The 24137-nt window shown below is 39.5% G+C and overlaps 1 protein-coding gene across 1 annotated transcript in view; it reads left to right on the plus strand.

Moving 5' to 3' along the window:
• Positions 1–24137, plus strand: part of LOC128699169 (uncharacterized) — a 135190-nt gene that overhangs the window by 84463 nt on the left and 26590 nt on the right. The window contains exons 8-11 of the mRNA XM_053791730.2: positions 663–775; positions 4045–4170; positions 7257–8003; positions 9388–9533. Coding sequence (XP_053647705.2) covers positions 663–775; positions 4045–4170; positions 7257–8003; positions 9388–9533 — 1132 coding nt within the window. The remainder of the gene's footprint in view (positions 1–662; positions 776–4044; positions 4171–7256; positions 8004–9387; positions 9534–24137) is intronic.

A 24137-nucleotide genomic window follows, 5' to 3' on the forward strand; every position in this document is an offset into this window, starting at 1 on the left:
TATATATATATATATATATATATATATATATATATATATATATATATATATATATATATATATATATATATATATATATATATATATATAATAAGTAAAACTTGCGATTTTGGCTTAAATAGCAACGCACTTCTTGCCAAATAGGGCAAGCGAAAAATTTGTGTATGCAATAATTTCGCAAAAATCATTCTGAACCTAACGAATATATTTGATTGTGTTTGTTTATTAATAAATTATTGTGAACTTATCTAAAATATATTTACATACTTGGATTAGGCTAAATTAAATTGTGCTTGTTATAATAAGGTTAGGTAAATTTTCTAAGCTTCTTTTGGTACAAAATTATTAATTTTTACACACACACACACACACACACACACACACACACACACACACACACACACACACACACACACACACACACACACATATATATATATATATATATATATATATATATATATATATATATATATATATATATATATATATATAAATCAAGTGTTTGTATGTATTTTAGTAAAGAACATATATGCCTAATATACTTTTTTTTCCAGTCGGCATAGCATGATTTTAAATGATTGTTGATATCATTAAAAGGCATTGTAATAAGAGCTATTACCATTGGTTACATTTTATGTTTTAATGAGAGTGTCTTACAGTGAACCGTTACCGCTACAAGTTGAAACCTCTGAGCTTGAGACTGAGGAGCTGTGAAGCCTACGACGCAGAGCAGCAGCTCAGGCAAGACTACATCAACGCGACCGTAGTTAATGTAAGTCCTACACTAATGTAACTACTACAGTAATTTAACTCTTGGGGGGAAAGGGGTCTCCGGGATGTTAAAGAGCTAAAGAACTGAAGCTTGCCTGTCCTTCCTAGGATCAAACTTGGCTTCCATTCCCCTGTTGTATTATGACCCTTAGAGAATTCTCACTTCTGATGAATTTAACACTACTGTGTTGTACACATTTGTCTTTGGAATGACTTATATAACAGTGAGCAGAGGGCAGCCGCACTTGCCAGTAGTGGCATGAACCTTGTCCTTGTTATACTACACCTATGTTGGAAATTTGAAGCCAGTCGAATATTCTCTCAATCTCGAGTTATACATGAAAGAAAAAATATAGCTGAAAATTATATTATAGGGCTTAGTAAATTCATGAAACTTCAGAAGGCCAGGTTATATTGGTACATGAAATACCTGCAGCTCTACTGCTAACTGTTGTTTACTATAAGCAACTTGTAAGAATGGTCCCGGTTCATGACTCACCACCACTACCTATGAAGGCTGAGGGACTGATCACAAAATTGCTTTTACGCATCTGTGGTATCCAGTGCTATATTAGCCTGTATTCGACTGATTAAGTTGGCCGTGCAGGCGATACGTTTTTACAATGAAGATACCTGAATGTGGCAGACGAGTCTCAGCAACTGGTAGGTGTTATATACCATTATTATGTGATCACCACCAGTGTAAACGCTGATCACTACCACTGTGTGCTAGCTCGAAGGAAAGTCAATTTTTATATGACTGATCGGGTAACACTAAACCCATAAGGGTAACAGCAGCATGAGGAATGGGAGGCAGTTAGGGATGATGAGAGAAAAGTAGAGAGAGGAGCTCCAATCCCTCAGATCAGGAGCCTTTTACCAGCATCAAGGCGCTTTCTTGTCATTTCCCTGTTGAAGTAACACACCCAGCCATGGTTATCTCCTGCGGTAATGCAGTCTTCCGTTATGAGTATTTTTCTTTCACGTGTACTGCAACACTGTGTTGCAGCTGCAGTTACAATTATTGTTATGAACGATGGAAAACACATTTCTGTATGAGCCTAATACGTGTAATTACGCACCATTTGTAATTAAGAAAATGGTCCTCTTATGTATTTTGATAGTTTTAGACATTTACCTTATATGTTTGGTATTTATTGTACCACAAACCACCACACTGCTCTTTGTGTGAATTTTCTGCCATTATATAATCTTTAAAAGTGAAAACAGGAAAAAACTGACCGCTTAGGTTTTTTCTTTCTATTTTCACTGTGGTATTTTTAGATGTTTGCAATCACGCGTTTTGTTGTGATTTCTTCCACACACACACACACACACACACACACACACACACACACACACACGTGTGTGATCTTTGTAGGATTGGGTGGTCCTGTGGTGTGGGTTAGAGCGTTGTGTGATTTTCGCTTACCATGAGGCGGGCCAAAACAACATGGGTTGGAGCCCTCGGCTAGTCGGAGTGTTCTTATTAATTAAATGCCACTAGTTTGTGGTTACAATACAATATATATATATATATATATATATATATATATATATATATAATATATATATATATATATATATATATATATATATATATATATATATTATTTTTTTTTTCAACAAGTCGGCCGTCTCCCACCGAGGCAGGGTGACCCAAAAAAGAAAGAAAATCCCCAAAAAGAAAATACTTTCATCATCATTCAACACTTTCACTACACACATTATCACTGTTTTTGCAGAGGTGCTCAGAATACAACAGTTTAGAAGCATATACGTATAAAGATACACAACATATCCCTCCAAACTGCCAATATATATATATATATATATATATATTTGTATCATCATTGTTGTGAATATTACATAACAATTAAAATATTAATATTTTCTTGCAGATCATTTATTTTTCCTTGATTTCCAAACACAAATACTAGTAGAAATATGTTGAAGGAACAAAGAAGCTTGAACAAAAAAAATTGCGGAAACTTTGACCATTCTCGTTGAGGAAAATATGAGAATGGTTGAGACTGAGAGTTGTCTGGTGGTTTCTACGACCACCTAAGTTTTGCGAGTTTATGAAACTCTGCTCTTACAGAGTTGATATAGGTGGCCCTGTCTGGCCCCGGGCCAACACCACGCTCGTGGCCATCCTCAACACCCTCAACAATGATGCTAAGGCTTTTGATTTAATAATTCAGTTATTTAGAAAACAGATTTGTGTTTGATGAATGTTTAAGTTATTGTGGTTCCACTATGTGCAAATGAACGTATCGACGCAGCTGCAAACGAAAAGGGGATTTAACTTTTTAACATGTTATGTCATAGTCAAAAGAGAAAATTTTTAGTCGTCGTTTGTATAGTGGACTTTTACAGTGTTTTCAGCTATGCCAGACACAGTATAAGATTACATGAGAATGAAGGGCATATATTACACTTTGTATCACACAATCTTACGACTGTATTATGATAACCAGTTCAGTACAGTCCTTAATCTTATGTCACAATTGTTCAGTCTTACGTGTATTAATGGTTGTACGAATTTGCTTCATGTTTCTTTTAACTTTTTATTTCAATTACTTCCCCATCTTTCTTCTCTCATTCTCGTCCTTCTTAATGTTAACCAACCTTCCATCTTCTTTTCCTTTCCCTTTTCTTCATCATTATCGTCCTCCTTTCTTTCCACAAGGTGAACGATTACCACACACACGTGCTTCTGTTAGTAGGCTCTACCGTTTATTACACACACCACACCCCTGACTGTTTCTTGCAACACTCTAGACTGCTTCTTGCCACACTCTAGACTGCTTCTTGCCACACTCTAGACTGCTTCTTGCCACACTCTAGACTGCTTCTTGCCACACTCTAGACTGCTTCTTGCCACACTCTAGACTGCTTCTTGCCGCACTCTAGACTGCTTCTTGCCACACTCTAGACTGCTTCTTGCCACACTCTAGACTGCTTCTTGCCACACTCTAGACTGCTTCTTGCCACACTCTAGACAGACTGCTTCTTGCCACACTCTAGACTGCTTCTTGCCACACTCTAGACTGCTTCTTGCCACACTCTAGACTGCTTCTTGCCACACTCTAGACTGCTTCTTGCCACACTCTAGACTGCTTCTTGCCACACTCTAGACTGCTTCTTGCCACTCTCTCGAACTCCGACACAGGACCAACGACACCACAGAAGGAATCATATTGCCATGATCCATGTCAGCTGATTTTTTTACGAGGGTAGCAATAACGTGGTGATGTGTGCTTCCAGAACGGGTACCAGGAGATGCTGGTGACCCCTCACCCTCTCTCACACACCATCGGTGACTTCTGGAGGATGGTGAAGGACTCTGGTGCCTCCATCATCATCATGCTGATACACAATGACGCTAATTTGGTGAGTGTGTGGTATTACCTGTTTCTAGTTATAGCTGTATTCCACCTTTTCTCACTTCAGCTGTTTTTTGCGGAAGATGTTTAGTTTTTAGAGGTTGATAGTAAAGGAATGAGTGACGGTTAAAGTGTTTCTTGTGTGTTCATTTTGTGTATTTCTTCTATTTCTAATGTGTTTCTTCTTTGTGTCCCCTTGTTCCCTTGTGTTTCCCCTGTGTGTTTCTTATGTGTGTGTTCCTTTTGTGTATATCTAATGTGTTTCAATGTGTTTGTGTGTTTCTTTTGTGTATTTCTAATGTGTTTCTTGTGTGTGTTCTTTCAGTGTGTTCCTTCAATGTTTTCCTTCTATGTTCCTTCATTGTGTTCCTTTAGTGTGTTCCTTTGGTGTGTTCCTTTAGTATGTTCCTTCATTGTGTTCCTTTAGTATGTTCCTTTGGTGTGTTCCTTTAGTATGTTCCTTCAGTGTGTTCCTTCAGTGTGTCCCTTCAGTGTGTTCCTTCGGAGTGTTTCCCCTGTTCCTTGTCTTGAGTAACACTTAATTGGTGGGAAACATTAGATATATTAACTTAGATAAAAGTTTTTAATACGTACAGTACTTCCCACCAACTCTTGGAACCTCATCTAACACTACACACACTGTCATGGAAGCCATATTTGCACTCTTTTCGCATAATGTTTTTTCGAAGTTGATAAGGCATCTTATTCTGTAATTATGATATCTCTTTTCCTCTTGTTTAAAAACAAGATAATTTTTTAGTGTTTTTTCATTTTCTTCGTAATTATTTTTTCCATATATAATGTTATTCTGACCTCTCAGCCAGTCAGACTGTTTGTCCTAGATGCTCTAATCCATCCTGTTGACAGGAAATTTATTTTTTCAGTGTACAGAAACTCAGTTAATGTATAGTCATACAAACACTGTTATTCCAGTGATGAGTCTAGGGTTAAAGGGAGTGTTTTCCCTTAAAATGTTCCGTAGAGCTTCGCGTATTTGTAACCCGGGGTATTTTGATAATGAAATTAATAAGATATTTAACATAGCCACAAAACTGAGATATTCTAGGGACTTTGTTGAGAAGGCGTTATTGGCTGCCAAGAAAACTTGTTATAGGACGTGCCTTCCAGGAAAACTAAATTAGTTTTGCCTTACATTGAAAATCTGGCTATTCTGTGTGGTGCTTCGAGGCATTTGTGGAGATAAAGAACGTTATCCATGAAGTCAAAAAGGGGAATGTATGAGAGTATTGTGGCACCAATACTTTTATATGGGTGTGAAACATGGGTTGTGAATGTTACAGCGAGGAGGAAGCTGGAGGCAAAATTTATGTCGCGTTTGACGGCAAAGTATGAGTTGAATATTACACAGAGAATTCGGAGCATGGAGATTAGGAAATGTGGAGTTACTAAGGGCTGAGGAGAGGTCGTTGAGTTCGTTTGAACATTTAGAGAGGATTGAGCAAAATAGGATGACTTGGAGGGTGCATAAATATGTAGTGGAGGGCAGGAGGGGTAGGGGGAGGCTTAAGAATGGTTGAAGGGATGGGGTAAAGAAGGTTTTGTGTGCAAGGGATTGGATATACAGTATGCATATGTGAGGCAAATGGTTTTTGAGAGTTAACGTGCTGTTGGAGTGAAAGCAAAACAACATTTATGAAAGGATTCAGGGAGATCTTTTCCCAGTAAAAACAGTAAAATGTATGAGAGTATAGTTATACCAACGATCTTATATGGGTGTGAAACAAAGGCGGTGAATGTTGCAACAAGGAGAAGGCTGGAGGCAGTGGAGATGTCGTGTCTGAGGGCAATGTGTGGTGTGAATATAATGCAGAAAATTCGTAGTTTGTAAATTAGGAGGAGGTTTGGGATTACCAAAATTATTATCCAGAGAGCTGAGGAGGGGTTGTTGAGATGGTTCGGACATGTAGAGAGAGTGGAACAAAATAGAATGATTTCGAGAATGTATAAATCTGTAGTGGAGGGAAGGCAGGGTAGAGGTCGGCCTAGGAAAGGTTGGATGGAGGAGGCAAATGAGGTTTTGTGTCCGAGGGGCTTGGACTTCTAGCAAGCATGTGTGAGCGTGTTAGATAGGAGCGAATGGAGACAAATGGTTTTCAGGACTTGACGTGCTGTTGGAGTGTAAGTACGGTAATATTTATGAAGGGATTCAGGGAGACCGGCAGGCGGGACTTGAGTCCTGGAGATGGGAAGTACATGTACAGTGCCAACACTCTGAAGGAGGGATGTTAATGTTGCGATTTTATAACTGTAGTGTAAGCACGCCTCTGGCAACACAGTGATGGAGTGAATGGTGGTGGGGGTTTGTCTTTTTTGGACTACCTTACCTTGGCGGGAAACGGCCAATGTTTTCAATATATAAAATAAAATATATGTTGTACGCAATAAGCCAAACTTGCCAAAGAGGCTGAACTCCCTAAAAATTTAAACTTTTTCAAAAAATTCTCTTGCAGAATGATAGCTATTTTTTTTTTCATTGACAGTGATATAAAGACTTATTTTTCTACCAAAACTTAGAAAACCCCTCCTAACCTCCCATAAACTAACCCAATTTTTTTTTTACCTAAATTTTGATATATATATATATATATATATATATATATATATATATATATATATATATATATATATATATATATATATATATATATATATATATATATATATATATATATATATATATATATAATACGTCAATGTAAATTTATTTAATATTCCTTGAAATCTATGATATTTTTTTTTCGTTATGCTCGGATTTGCTACCGCTGATTTATGGCAAAAAGAAATTTTCATTCTGCTTATTCGGTATGGGATACCCTGCTAAATAGGCCAAACACGCCAGTTCATCTTAATCGGCATGACATATATGGATAAACAGAAGGGTGGACGGGGGGAAAGAGACGCTAATAGCGGTCCGTAAATTGACAGCCCGACTCTCTACCGTCTCGTTTATCCATTGAATGTATGTATGTTACTGTATCTGTCAACCCAAGAAATTTTTCAGTATGCTCAAACTCCATGTATGTATGTACTTATATACAGTACTTTGGTTATTGTTGCATGTTGTTTGTTCAGGAACAGTTTCCCCGGTATTGGCCGCTTCCTGGGGAGGTCCTCTATCACTTTGTCAATACCAAGACCTGCATCTGTTTGAAGAATAGGAGCTCTCACACCTACCAAGACTACCTCTCAGAGCAGAAAGCTATGGAGGAAGTGGAGAATAGGAAGCTAGATAAAAGGCATCTGCAGAGAGAGCTGGAAATGGAGAGGAAGATTCAGCAAGCTTCGCAGATCCTACTTCACACGTCGCCGCCGCCGCAGCAGCAGCAGCAGCAGCAGGATCAGGAGGAGGAGGACGATGACGACAACGATGACGACCAGGAAGTGCAGCCTTGGCGCCGGTTATATGATGAGAAACAGCAACTCAATCATTCCCTAGAAAGGGATGGTCACCGGTGCCAGGCACTGAAACAGAAGTGGCATCATCGAAAGAAGAATATTGATTGGCACCTGAAATTGAACTCACTGCATTTGGACTGTCACAAAGATGATCAGCTGTCCCAGTCTTCTGATATTAGCAAGGAAGATTATTTCTCACAGTATTCCCTACAGCAGGAAAAGCAAAAGCATCATGATGATGATTACCAAAGTCATCACCAACAATACGCTCAACACCACAACATGAATGAGTTGCTGCTACACCACCAGAAGCTGCTAGGGCAGGGCAAGACCTATCAGTGGGAGAACAGTTATCAGCGGCAGTTTGCACAGCAACGCCAGAAGAACCCGTACTTCTACGTCAGTGACATCGTCATGCAAGTGGTAAGACCACTGCTGGTTAACCTTTGCTAAGTAGCTTAGTTGTAGTAGTAGAAATAACAGCATTTATAGTGGCACAGTTACGGTAAGTTGTAGTGCTTTGTTGTGAGTAAGATGACGCTACTGCTGCTAGTACTACTACTGTTATTACTACTACTCTTACTACTACTACTACTACTACTAATATTTCAGTAGATGCTGCTTGTTTAGTTACATTGTTAATAAAGAAGTAACAGCAGCACTAGTATTTGGTGAAGCAAGCAGTAACACCCCCAGTAGTGACTACAGTATTTGTAACCGTGTTGAAGCTGCAATGCCTGTATATTTTTACTTCATGTGCATCATGAACATGTTAAGATACAATGACCGTAGCAACATATGTATCGTTAGCGACAATGTTTATAGAGCGTATTGCTGCCACATTCTGATAAAGGTGTAGTAGTGGCAACCACGTTAGCAGTAGCATGACCGTTATGCTAGAACACTTCCTCACTAATGCCAGGAGACCCTCACACTAGTTTTAGGATGGCCATGCTAGTTCTAGCATGGCCATACTAGTTCTAGCATGGCCACACTACTTCTAGCATGGCCACACTAGTTATAGGATGGTCACACTAGTTTCAGAATGGCCACACTAGTTATAGGATAGTCACACTAGTTACAGGACGGTCATACTAGTTATAGGATGGTCACACTAGTCGTAAGGTGGCCACACTAGTTCTAGGATGGCCACAATAGGCTTCACAACACAGTATTGCCGCTAGTAACATTAATAACTCCACAGCAGTCAGTAACGGCAGGGGCAGCTTCACCTGTGTTCTAGGTAGCATATGTGCCTTCTAGTATATCCTGTTCTAGGTTGTGCTCACCTAGTTATGGTTGCAGGGATCGAGTCACAGCTCCTGGCCCCATGTGGGTGTACTGGATCCTGTTCTAGGTAGTATGTGTGCTGTATCCTGTTCTAGGTACTGTATCTTCTGCTGTATCCTGTTCTAGGTAGTGCGCGCGCTGTATCCTGTTCAAGGTACTGTATCTTCTGTATCTTGTTCGAAGTAGTGTGTCCTCTGCTGTATTTTGTTCTAGGTTGTGTGTGTCTGCTGTATTCTGTTCTAGGTTGTGTCTGCTTTATTCTGCTCTAGTGTGTGTCTGCGGTATACTGTTCTAGGTTGTGTGTGTGGTGTATTCTGTTCTAGGTAGTGTATGTATTATTTTATAGGTTGTGCCAGTATCTTCCGTTTAGTGGACGGAGGATCGAGCCTTCATTATTTCAGTAACCCACTCAGGTTTAACTTCACATAATAATTTTCGTGATAACTCAAGTATACTTTGTGATTTAATTTTCCACTTTGTAGAGAAAAGTGCTGCATCACTTTTGTTTGTGTTGCAGGGAGGTAGAGGTGGCGGTGTGGTGCGTCACTACCACTACCAGTGGGACCAGGTGGCAGGGATGCACCACATGGGAATGATTGAGCTGGTGCACGCCGTCATGCATCGTCACCACACCGTCGGGGGACCCATCATCATACACTGCCAGTAAGTCTCAACTCATCTCCCTTAGTTGTAAAGTGTAACCTCTGGGGCGTGTGGTGAGTCGTCGTCTCTATTGTGGTGAGTCCCACTGGCCTGTGGCAAGTGTTTTGGGTCTGGGTAAGCCTTTTTTTTTTTTTTTACTGGTTCCCAACTTTCCCGTGAACATTGCTGCCAAATGGTGTTTTTTCAAGAGCTGTATGTTATTAAAATTACCCAAGCAACACTTATAGTTGATGCATCTTAAGAAACCCTCGCATATTTCTAAAAAAATATGTTAAACTCTGTAATTCACAAAACTAAAATTTACTTCCCAGAATACTGAATTTTTTTATCTTAAGGTTGGGTCGTATTCTGACATAGGTTAATGCTGGCTTTCCTTCATTTTCGTATATGAGTACAGTGGTAATAATGCCAGCAGTAGCAGTTGTTGTGGTAGTAAAAGCAGAAGTAGCAATAACAGCAGCAGTAGTGGTAATAGTAGTAGGACATAATGAAGCTCACAACAACTGAAATTGGTCCTGCAAATTCATGCCTTGCGAAATGCCTTGTTGTACCTTAGTGTCGTAATGGGTACCTTAGCAGTAGTGTCGTAATAGGTACCTTAGTAGTAATATTGTAATGGGTACCTTGGTACCTATGCAGTCTTCATTAGGACTTACACCGAACACCTTTCAAGACTGACGGACTGATCACCTTAAACTTCTTTTGTCTTTCACCGTCTGCTTTATTATTCTCGCCATCGGACTGATGATGCTTTTACTGGCTGGCCAGATGTCTCCTCAGTAAAGCTACCCAAGTGTTGCACATGTGTCTTATTGATTTACGTCTCTGGTTCAGAAACCATTAGTGTATGATAACCGTTGTTTTTCTGGCAATTATCTGATAGCAGCTCACGAGCAGAGTTATGGTCGCCCTGCCCCGTCTTCAGTAATTTTTTCATCATGTATTTTTTTTTGTAAAAATTCTGATGGTTGCAGTATTTACTACATCGTATTTTAAGTCTTTCCTTTGGTCAACAACTCTGGGAAAAAAGATTTTCTATAATTCTTCGTCTTGTAACATCTTCCAACCAAGACATTTTTCCCTACTTACAACTCTTCGCATTTTTCTCCCAAACAAGTCTCTTTACCTATACCTGGAGTCTACCTGAGGGGTGTTCCTGGGGGGTCAACGCCCCCGCGGCCCAGTCCTTAACCAGGCCTCTCGGTGGATCAGGACTTGATCAATCAAGCTCTTACTGCTGTCCGCACGTAGTCCAACGTACGAACCACAGCCCGGCTGATCGAATACTGACTCGAGGTATCTGTCCAGCTTTCTCTTGAAGGCAGCCAGGGGTATATTGGTAATTCCCTTTGTTGTGCCTGGTGGGAGACTGTTCAACAGTCTTGGACCCCCGGATACTTAATGTTTTTTCTCCTAGTGTACTCATGGCGCCCCTGCTTTTCACTGGTTGTATGTTGTACCGTCTTTTTGCTTTCGTAGGGAGTGATAGTTTGTTTTCCAACTCTCCTGTATCTCACAATATTTTTGAATGCTCATCTCTAATATGCTTCTTCTCATCTCATATATGTGTTGCTGTTTCATCCTTGATTCTTTCTCTCCTTGATTTTACTTTTTTTTTCCAGCACAGCCAGAAGCAGTAACTGTTTTATCTCTGTCTCTTAACAACTTGGAATTATTTGTTATTTCATTTTTAATTTTTGTACTAATAGTAAATTCTTAGGTATTGGTGTCCCTGCTCTTCATGCCCCTTCTGGTCTTTAGCTCTGTATACTGCTTCAGCATTCTCAGTTCATCTTCTAGGCTGCGTGTGCGTGTGTGTGTGTGTGTGTGTGTGTGTGTGTGTGTGTGTGTGTGTGTGTGTGTGTGTGTGTGTGTGTGTGTGTGTGTGTGTGTGTGTGTGTGTGTGTGTGTGTGTGTGTGTGTGTGTGTGTGTGTGTGTGTGTGAAAGAGAGAGACCTAATTAATATCTGCAAAAATAAATTATTTCGATTGTGACTAGATATAAACGTGTAAATAGTTCAATACCACTGTAGCTTGTTCGGCTCTCACACCTTCGCGGTCCAGTCCCTGAACCCATTATGTATCTCTGAAATCTTTTGACTACCGCCCACAGGATGGATATGGGGTGCATAATAAAAATGTTACACTAACTGTTGTCAGTATTACATGAGAAGTCTCGTTCCGTGTTGTTTATGAAGTAACCATTGAGTTAACGTAATAATGATAAGTTGTGTTGTGGTGACCTTTAAATACCACTGAGACACCATATACACTGTCAAGAAGGCTGTTCAGAATGTCAACAAATGTACGCCTGAGAAACTGCCAGAGCCTGTCAACGTGCAGCAACGAACGCAGATACGCAGAGATATAAAATGCTGAAGGAAGGGGACAGGGTGTGAAGTACTTGTTTCCACTGCGTGTATTAATTTATCATTTTTCAATTTTCTGATATATATACTATGTCGTGCCGTTTAAGCTGAATCGCAGAGTTTGATCTATTTGGCAAGAGTTCACTCTAACGAATTAGCAAAACGAAAATTTGTTTTTGCAGTAAATCAGCGGAAATCGATCTGAGAGCAACGAGAAAATATGTACCATAGATTTAATGCATTATTAAATATATTTAAATTGACGAACGATATATATATATATATATATATATATATATATATATATATATATATATATATATATATATATATATATATATATATATATATATATATGTACATATGCAAAACAACCACTCTGAAAGAATAGAGAAATTCCAAGCGCTTTCGTGACTACTCACATTATCAAGGAACTATGAAAGTAAAACATCCAAGGAAGCTATATAAAGGGTCCGGCCAGCACCTCACTATCAGATCCCACAACGGTTAAACACGTGACACGCGGCGAGCCAACTTGGATAGGTCCCTTGCACAACTCACCCCCAAGCTATTCTACCCAAGAAAATTTAAAAATTATTTGTCCAGTGTATTATTAAATTCTTCCCAAATTCTATTAATTATAAATGGATCTAATTTATATAAACCAAAGGAAATATTCATATTATTGTCAAAACTGCTTTTTATGAAACAAGATTCAATTATATTCCTGTCGACCATGGACTTGCTTGATACTACTTTCTCAACTTTTTGAAAATCAATTGGGTGGTTAAAATCTCTTACATGAATAAATAGAGCATTGGAATCTTGTCCAGTTCTAATGCTATATTTATGTTGTTTTAATCTTAGTTCGAGATTTTTACCAGTTTGACCGTAATAAACTTTATCGCAAATGTTACAAGGAATCTTATAGACACATCCATCAGCATTTTGGGGGGAATTCTTTATCAAAAGTTTTTTTACTGTATCAAGATTTTTGAATACAACTTTAATATTAAAAGTCTTAAGAAGAGAAGGCATATCAACCAAGTTTTCATGGTAAGGGAGAACCAACATATTTTTAGTTGAATAAGGCTGGTTGCCCCTTTTTGGATTATAAAAAGTGTTTCTAGCAACTTTAAAAGATTTATCAATTACATTTCTTGGGTATTTTAAATCATTACCTATTTCATAAATTTTGGATATTTCCTCATCTATGAACTCAGGACTACAAATTCGTAAAGCTCTCAAAAACATTGATGAGAAAACAGACAGTTTGACTCTATCTTGATGCGAGGAATAATAGTGGACATAGGAACAGTTATTTGTAGGTTTTCTGTAAATTTTAAATTTGAATTTATTATTACCCTTAATAATTAAAACATCTAGAAAAGGCAATGAGTTATTTTCCTCAAACTCAACAGTAAAGTTTATAGAAAGGGCTAAGCTATTTAATTTTCCAAGAAAATGGTGTATATCTACATTTTTGGGCATAAGACACAAAATATCATCAACATATCTGAACCATTTAGCTCTATTAGGGAGGATTGTGTTAAGCAACCTTGTTTCAAAAAATTCCATGTATAGGTTACTAAGAACAGGTGAAAGAGGATTTCCCATTGCCATACCAAACTTCTGAGTGTAAAACTTATCATTAAATACAAATTTTGCATCAACAATGCAAAGTTTAATAAGTTTAATGATAGTAGGAACTGGCAATGGTAAATCATAGTTAACATTCCCAATTGCCCTCAAAGATTCTTTAAGTCTTATGATACACTTAATAACAATAAAAATTTGCGCCTTACTAAAGCAGACAAAATAAATGCAATAGTAATTATGAAAGAAAATGATTACCAAGAAAAAATGAATAATCTCTTAGATGATACTGAAACCTATTCTAAACTTAGGAAAAATCCCCTAGAAACCGTTAACAGCAATTTCAATAAAACAATAAAACTTCTACTGAAAGGCAAAGATGAATTAGTCAAACAATTTACTTCCACTAATCCATCTTTACCTTACATGTATGGACTAATAAAAACACACAAACCAGGGAATCCAGTCAGACCAATTATTAGCTCCATAGGATCAGTTTCATATAAATTATCCAAATGGCTTGTTGATATTTTGAGCCCTATTGTTGGCAAAATTTCTAACTTTAATGTTAAAAACAACATAGACTTGGTTGATAAATTAAGCTCCTTGACTGACTTAAATGATTTTAACATGGTTAGTTTTGATGTTACTTCCTTGTTTACGAAAGTTCCTGTTGATGATTTATTAAGTTTCTTATCTGAAGAACTCGTTAACTATGATTTACCATTGCCAGTTCCTACTATCATTAAACTTATTAAACTTTGCATTGTTGATGCAAAATTTGTATTTAATGATAAGTTTTACACTCAGAAGTTTGGTATGGCAATGGGAAATCCTCTTTCACCTGTTCTTAGTAACCTATACATGGAATTTTTTGAAACAAGGTTGTTTAACACAATCCTCCCTAATAGAGCTAAATGGTTCAGATATGTTGATGATATTTTGTGTCTTATGCCCAAAAATGTAGATATACACCATTTTCTTGGAAAATTAAATAGCTTAGCCCATTCTATAAACTTTACTGTTGAGTTTGAAGAAAATAACTCATTGCCTTTTCTAGATGTTTTAATTATTAAGGGTAATAATGAATTCAAATTTAAAATTTACAGAAAACCTACAAATAACTGTTCCTATGTCCACTATTATTCCTCGCATCAAGATAGAGTCAAACTGTCTGTTTTCTCATCAATGTTTTTGAGAGCTTTACGAATTTGTAGTCCTGAGTTCATAGATGAGGAAATATCCAAAATTTATGAAATAGGTAATGATTTAAAATACCCAAGAAATGTAATTGATAAATCTTTTAAAGTTGCTAGAAACACTTTTTATAATCCAAAAAGGGGCAACCAGCCTTATTCAACTAAAAATATGTTGGTTCTCCCTTACCATGAAAACTTGGTTGATATGCCTTCTCTTCTTAAGACTTTTAATATTAAAGTTGTATTCAAAAATCATGATACAGTAAAAAAAACTTTTGATAAAGAATTCCCCCCAAAATGCTGATGGATGTGTCTATAAGATTCCTTGTAACATTTGCGATAAAGTTTATTACGGTCAAACTGGTAAAAATCTCGAACTAAGATTAAAACAACATAAATATAGCATTAGAACTGGACAAGATTCCAATGCTCTATTTATTCATGTAAGAGATTTTAACCACCCAATTGATTTTCAAAAAGTTGAGAAAGTAGTATCAAGCAAGTCCATGGTCGACAGGAATATAATTGAATCTTGTTTCATAAAAAGCAGTTTTGACAATAATATGAATATTTCCTTTGGTTTATATAAATTAGATCCATTTATAATTAATAGAATTTGGGAAGAATTTAATAATACACTGGACAAATAATTTTTAAATTTTCTTGGGTAGAATAGCTTGGGGGTGAGTTGTGCAAGGGACCTATCCAAGTTGGCTCGCCGCGTGTCACGTGTTTAACCGTTGTGGGATCTGATAGTGAGGTGCCGGCCAGACCCCTTATATAGCTTCCTTGGATGCTTCACTTTCATAGTTCCTTGATAATGTGAGTAGTCACGAAAGCGCTTGGAATTTCTCTATTCTTTCAGAGTGGTTGTTTTGCATATTTTGAAATCACCTGTTTACTGTGATCTTATTGCATATATATATATATATATATATATATATATATATATATATATATATATATATATATATATATATATATATATATATATATATATATATATATATATATATATATATATATATATATATATATATATATATATCTATATATATAACAGAATTTAACTAAAAAAAATTTGTTAGTTTAAGGGATGTTAGGTGAGTATTTTGTCCAAAAATAAAAATCTTTGTATAATTAGCAATGAAAAAAATTATCTATCATTATGTATACGAAAATTTTGGAAAATTTGAGTGTTTGAGTTCTTCTTATTTGGTAAGTTGGGTTTACTAGGCACGAGACACACACACACACACACACACACACACACACACACACACACACACACACACACACACACACACACACACACACACACACACACACACACACACACACACACAATAGACTCCGAAGTGTCGCTGTTTGCAGACGATGTGAAGCTGATGAGAAGAATTCAGTCTGACGGGGACCACGCAGAACTACAAAAGGATCTAGAGAGGCTGTAGGCTTGGTCCAGGAACTGGCTCCTGGAGTTCAACCCCACCCCAATTAAAATAAGTCACTCTGTGTGACTTTTTTGGGTTATCCTTGGTTCTATACACATATGCTGCTATGTATGATAATTCTATGTAATTGTATTTGTGTATACCTGAAAAAACTTGCTTACTTACTTACTTACCAAGTGCAAAGTCGTGAAGGTTGGGGAAGGGCAAAGAAGACCGCAGACGGAGTACAGTCTAGGGGGCCAGAGACTACAAACCTCACTCAAGGAAAACGACCTTGGGGTGAGTATAACACCAGGCACATCTCCTGAGGCGCACATCAACCAAATAACTGCTGCAGCATACGGGCGCCTAGCAAACCTCAGAACAGCATTCCGACATCTTAATAAGGAATCGTTCAGGACCCTGTACACCGTGTACGTTAGGCCCATATTGGAATATGCGGCACCAGTTAGGAACCCACACCTATCCAAGCACGTAAGGAAACTAGAGAATGTGCAAAGGTTTGCAACTAGACTGGTCTCGGAGCTAAGGGGTATATCCTACGAGATGTTAAGAGAAGTCGACCTGACGACACTGGAGGACAGGAGAGATGGGGGAGATATGATAACGACATACAAAATACTGAGAGGAATCGACAAGGTGAACAGAGACAGGATGTTCCAGAGATGGGGCGCAGCAACAAGAGGTCACAGTTGGAAGTTGAAGACTTAGATGAATCACCGGGATGTTAGGAAGCATTTCTTTAGTCACAGAGTTGTCGGGAAGTGGAATAATCTGGGAAGTGATGTAGTGGAGGCAGGATCCATACATAGCTTTAAGAAGAGATATGATAAAGCTAATGGAGAGGGAAGAGTGACCTAGTAGCGGCAAGCGAAGAGACGGGGCCAGGAGCTGTGAATCGACACGTGCAACCACAACTAGGTGAGTACACAGACATATACACACACATATATATGGGCTGGGCTGAATTGGAGGATAGCAGTCTTCCCAGGCAAGTGGTCATCTCAAGAACACTGCTACTTCCTGCCCACCTCTCCCGCCTCGTTTATTCTTATTGTTGTCTTCCCTCATACATCTGTACACATCCGACACGTTGGAGAATATTTATTACAACACACACACACACACACACACACACACACACACACACACACACACACGCACACACACACACACACACAGCCTAGAAAATGACGTAGTGAAGGCAGGAACCATACACAGTTTTAAGACGAGGTTTGATAAAGCTCATGGAGCGGGGAGAGAGAGGGCCCAGTAGCAACCGGTGAAGAGGCGGGGCCAGGAGCTAAGACTCGACCCCTGCAACCACAAATAGGTGAGTACAAATAGGTGAGTACACACACACACACACACCCACACACACACTCACACACACACACACACACACACACACACACACACACACACACACACACACACACACACACACACACACACACACAAACACACACGTGAACGACATAACGGAAGGGATAGACTCAGAAGTGTCCTTGTTTGCAGACGATGTGAAGTTAATGAGAAGAATCGAATCGGACGAGGATCAGGCAGGACTACAAAGAGATCTGGACAGGCTACAAGCCTGGTCCAGCAACTGGCTCCTTGAATTTAACCCTGCCAAATGCAAAGTCATGAAGATTGGGGAAGGGCAAAGAAGACCGCAGACACAATATAGTTTAGATGGCCAAAGACTGCAAACCTCACTCAAGGAAAAAGATCTGGGGGTGAGTATAACACCGAGCATATCTCCTGAGGCGCACATCAATCAGATAACTGCTGCAGCATACGGGCGCCTGGCAAACCTACGGATAGCGTTCCGATACCTCAGTAAGGATTCGTTTAAGACTCTGTACACCATCTACGTCAGGCCCATACTGGAGTATGCAGCACCAGTTTGGAATCCACACCTAGTCAAGCACGTCAAGAAATTAGAGAAAGTGCAAAGGTTTGCAACAAGACTAGTCCCAGAGCTACGGGGATTGTCCTATGAAGAAAGGTTGAGGGAAATCGGCCTGACGACACTGGAGGCCAGGAGGGTCAGGGGAGACATGATAACGACATATAAAATACTGCGCGGAATAGACGAGGTGGACAAAGACGGGATGTTCCAGAGATGGGACACAGACACAAGAGGTCACAATTGGAAGTTGAAGACTCAGATGAATCAAAGGGATGTTAGGAAGTATTTCTTCAGTCATAGAGTAGTCAGGCCATGGAATAGCCTAGAAAGTGATGTGGTGGAGGCAGGAACCATACATAGTTTTAAGGCGAGGTATGATAGAGCTCATGGGACAGGGAGAGAGAGGACCTAGTAGCAATCAGCGAAGAGGCGGGGCCAGGAGCTGTGACTCGACCCCTGCAACCACAAATAGGTGAGTACAAATAGGTGAGTACACACACACACACACACACACACACACACACACACACACACACACACACACACACACACACACACACACACACACACACACACACACACACGCACACGGGCAAAGACAGGATGTTCCAGAGATGGGACACGGCAACAGTTGGAAGTTGAAGACACAGATGAATCACAGGGATGTTAGGAAGTATTTCTTCAGTCACAGAGTAGTCAGGAAGTGGAATAGTTTGGGAAGCGATGTAGTGGAGGCAGGATCCATACATAACTTTAAGCAGAGGTATGATAAAGCTCACGGTTCAGGGAGAGTGACCTAGTAGCGACCAGTGAAGAGGCGGGGCCAGGAGCTAGGACTCGACCCCTGCAACCTCAACTAGGTGAGTACAACTAGGTGAGTACACACACACACACACACACACACACACACACACATATCAAAGAGACGTCACACACACATCAAGGAGACATCCTCAGACATCATAGCAGTCACAGAAATGAAACTCACTGGGACGATAACAGACACAATCTTCCCACCCGGATAACACATCCTAAGGAAAGATAGAAGGAGGAGGGGTTGTACTGCTCATTAAAAACCGATGGGGATTTGAGGAAACAGAAGGAATGGACGAAATTGGAGAAATGGATTACATAGTAGGTACAATTCGGTCTCCGGGAGTTAAGGTAGTCATTGCAGTGATGTATAACCTGCCACAGAACTGCAGGAGGCCAAGAGAGGAATATGAAGAGAGCAACAGAGCAATAGTGGATATATTAGCTGAGGTGACCAGAAGACCTCACTCGAGTAGAGCAAATTTGCTGGTTACGGAACGCCTCGCCTCTTAAGCATATCAAGAAATTGAAGTGCAGAAATTTCTCAGCTAGGATTGGAGTAATTGAAAATTAAGCTGAATGTAATTAATCATTTTTAGTAAGTGTAATTGACTGTTGTCCAGCTTAAATTACATCACAACACTGGGGCATTACGATGAGTTGATGATAAATTGAAAGTACATGTCAGGTAGCACATAACTGTACATTCTGATGGGATTCTCGCTGTTTGCGTCCTGCCCATTACTTATACCGGACGTTCAATACTTGTACTGGACTTGTCATGTTTGCCTGAGCTGTGTTTGACTGGGCTCCTCCCTCAGTCAGAGGAGAAACTTCTTGAAGATTGAGACACTTATGCAACAACAGTCTTGTACAAGACTGATGGACTGAACACATCGACTCCAGGCTGAGGGACTGATTATCTCAAACTCCTCCTCTCCTTACGCCTTTCTACTTTGTATTGAACTGATGAAGCCACTGTGTGGCGAAACGTTTCCTGAATAAAGATTCCCATATGTTGCATAAGTGTCTCAGTCTTCAACTTGTCGGTTTTTCAAACCATTCATCACAACTATGAGAAACTTCTTGACGAATGGTCACATTATTTCATGAAAAATGTAAGTTATACTTCTTTTGTGTTAAAATTATTGTTTTATGATGTTAATGAGTAACATTTTGAAAGTGAGACGTGAGAGGCAAAGATTATTTTTGAAAACAGGAAGCCAGTAAGTGGTTGTCAGTTCTCGGATGTTTTCTTTTATAACCAACATTGAACAGTAGTCTCACCATTACTAAGCTGTATAGCCCTTGTGGCTTAGCGCTTCTTTTTGATAATAATAATAATCACCATTACTAAAATTTGAAATAATTGAGTTAAATAATTTAATACAAAATATTACGAGTAGAAAAACTCTCGAAACTCTTCAGATGTATATCAAAGGTAAGTAATTGTAAATATTTTTTTTGTAATTTAAAAATCAGGAGTAATTGAAATTGTAATTATAATTAACTTTTACGTATGTAATCACTCTAAGCCTGTTCCAACGAGATTAGTTCTGGAGCTTTTTGGACTTGATTACCAGAATAGACTAAGACTAATGGAATTAAACCTGATGACAGTCGAGGATTGAAGGAACAGCGTTGCATAATGATAGGACTGGACGGGGATAAACTAGAGTATCGGTGAAGACAGGTGCGTGAGGGCAGAGTTGGATGCTAAAGAAAAACGTGGAAGTATTTTTCATCCTTAGGATGGTCATGAAGTGGAATGACTGGTTGAAGTGATGGAAGCAGACTTCATACATAGATTCAAGAATAGGTATGGTAAGGCCCACCTGTAGACAATAACGGGGATCACTTCCCTCATGGCCCAGTCTCGGAGCAGATCAGGCTAGTAACGTAGTAACAGTCTTTTAAGAGGCAGGCCCAGGAGCTGAGACTCGGCCCTTTCAGCCACAAATAGACATACATAGCATGTGACCTGACAAAAGTCGATGGACACAAGGCAACAAATGATCAACTGCAAATGTGATCCCAATATACAAAGAAGTAAAAACGACAGGAAGCACAAAACTATAGTCTGACTGACTAGCATATTGGCTAAAACAAGAGAAAACATGATAAGAATGGAAGTACCTGAGTACCTTAATTGAAGACAAAAGATACACAAGAGATAACCAGCATAGGTTTAGAGATTGCAGATTTTGTCTCGCGAATCTCCAGAAGTTTTATGACAAAAGTGTTGTGAGGTGCCTGCTGTCCCGTGGAACTTGTAATCTTGGAACTATGATTCTTATTAATGGTGTCTGATACGTGTTTAGGTTTATACCTGGAGTATACCTGGAGTGAATTCCGGGGGTCAGCGCCCCCACGGCCCGATCTTTGACAAGGTCTCATTACGTATCAGACACACCCAACTCACTGTTACCTCATGGAAAAATAACCAGCATCTGTTTGTGCAGACTGTCAGGTCACTCTTTTACCCAACCATATCATAATAAAATGTCTTGGCTCTCAGCAGGCACACGGAATTCACTTCCGACTTCTCTGCTGCCCCAACGCACTTCAACTGTCCTCACTGAAAGTCCCACCCTTGATGCACTCTCTCTTCGACTTTTTAACAGAAACTAACTTGCTGCATCAACTTTTCTCTTGCACTCTTTCCTATCCCAAATAATCTCCTACCCGTCACACACTCCTACCCTCACACGCTCCTTCCCCTACCCTCACACACTCCTGCCGCATACTCCTACCCTTTGCACATTCTTACTCTGGCACAACCTACCCTGCAGCGTTGTATTACCGTTTCGGGTTTAGCGTTTAAATTGTCGGTATCGTACACTATTAACGTAATGAAATAGCGATCATACTGCTCTCCTGAGTGGTGATACTACAGGTACTACCACCACTCAGAACAGCGGTGGGATTGGTGTCGTGAGTGGTGGTAGACGGGTGCTACCATCGTGAGTGGTGGTAGGTTCTACCAACACCGTACATTAAGAGACAAGAACAGTGGTCAGATTTATCCGTGACGAGTCGTGCAGTATCTTCCACAACTGCTGCTGACAACTAGACAAGAACAGTGATCAGACTGAATCTTTATAAGTGGTGGTAGGTGCTGCCCATAGTGGTGCTACCATCACTACTGTCATGAGTTGTGTTAAGTGTGGGCAGAGAACCACAACTCGTCTTTAAGTGGAGCAGTAATTACTTGGCGTTTTGTGGTGCACTTATCAAAGTGTCCATCACTGCGGGATTACACAACTTTGCTGGGATTACTGCAGCTCAGCAACTTGGTACACGAGGGCCAGGTTTTGTACATGATTCTTTGCTGCCATTTACTGCGGGTGCATACATGATAAACACCTGAACAGTAATTGCAAACTTTCTTCCGACGACATGTACAGCAGATTTTTTAAAAGTATTAAGTAGAAGGACACAAGTGCAACTAATGCGACATTTTATCGTGGCAACATTTCGCTCTCCAGGAGCTCTGTCAAGCCGTTACGGCTTGAATTAAAGGAACGAAAATGAACACAGTGGAGATGTAATATGTAGAGGGAAGCAGTTGAAATGACCCATCCTTGACACTCTACATACATGTTACATCTTCACTGGTTACTTATTTGTGCTCCTTTACAGATAACTCCTGGTTCTTTATGTAATACATAGTTTATTTTAGCTATTTTTGTATTAAGACTGAAGAAACCATTTAAGGCGAACGTTTCCTCAGTAAATGTTATGAACCGTGTCTCGCTGCGCTTGTCCACGTCCTGGAGGATTCACTTGTTTTGAATATAAGTGCTTACAAGATGGACGTAGGTCTGCTGGTCCATGTTAGGTAATCCCTTCTTAAATCTAACTCTTCTCGTGTGTGATTATGCTTTTGTATGTGTCTGACAATTTTCCATTCCTCACTTCTGGCCCCCTGTATAAAAGTTATTCTCACGTCTCAGCTTCACATTGATCGAGGCTGTAGATCACAATACTTCTGAAGGCTGAGGGACTGATCGTCTGTGGATCACAATACTTCTCAAGGCGGAGGGACTGATCGTCTGTGGATCACAATACTTTTCAAGGCTGAGGGACTGATCGTCTGTGGATCACAATACTTCTCAAGGCGGAGGGACTGATCGTCTGTGGATCACAATACTTCTCAAGGCTGAGGGACTGATCGTCTGTGGATCACAATACTTCTCAAGGCTGAGGGACTGATCGTCTGTGGATCACATTACTTCTCAAGGCGGAGGGACTGATCGTCTGTGGATCACAATACTTCTCAAGGCTGAGGGACTGATCGTCTGTGGATCACAATACTTCTCAAGGCTGAGGGACTGACCATTTGTGGATCACAATACTTCTCAAGGCTGAGGGACTGACCATTTGTGGATCACAATACTTCTCAAGGCTGAGGGACTGACCATTTGTGGATCACAATACTTCTCAAGGCTGAGGGACTGACCATTTGTGGATCACAATACTTCTCAAGGCTGAGGGACTGACCATTTGTGGATCACAATACTTCTCAAGGCTGAGGGACTGACCATTTGTGGATCACAATACTTCTCAAGGCTGAGGGACTGACCATTTGTGGATCACAATACTTCTCAAGGCTGAGGGACTGATCGTCTGTGGATCACAATACTTCTCAAGGCTGAGGGACTGACCACCTGAAAATTACTTCTTCCAGGCTGAGGGACTGATTACCACATATTTACTTCTCCAGTGCTTAGACACGATAGATGTAATTGTGGAAAATATTGTCTCATTTTAGTTATGGTAATAATTTCATATAATATATAATTAATGTTCTCGCGCTCGTTGTTTTATGGGTGATAATTTCTTGAAGTGATTGAGCGAGTGAGTCTCGCATCGTGAAAATGAGAGATCTTGCGTTCACTATGTCTAAGTCGGTAAAGGTCGCTGTTTCAGTCCCTAGAACACCTTTTAAGAAGACAGGAAATTCAAGAAATCTTCTTGATTTACTTCTTACACTGGTTAGTTACAAACGTTCCCGGGAAAATTCTGGATTGTACATTGTCACTTCTTTATTAAGGACAGAAATCATGATAATTTATTTTTTCGCGAAACTTCGATAATTTTTCATGCAATAAAAATGTAATAAAATTTCTAGTCGTTCCTATCCTCTGTAGATTATTAATAACGTTTGCAAGAAAGCCGATGCGCGATGCTAGGTAGAATAAAACAATATTTAGTTTTATCTCTTGGTAGGACGAGGAAGGAAACCAGTTAAAATTCAC

This window comes from Cherax quadricarinatus, chromosome 31 (assembly GCF_038502225.1).
Source record: "Cherax quadricarinatus isolate ZL_2023a chromosome 31, ASM3850222v1, whole genome shotgun sequence".
NCBI lineage: Eukaryota > Metazoa > Arthropoda > Malacostraca > Decapoda > Parastacidae > Cherax > Cherax quadricarinatus.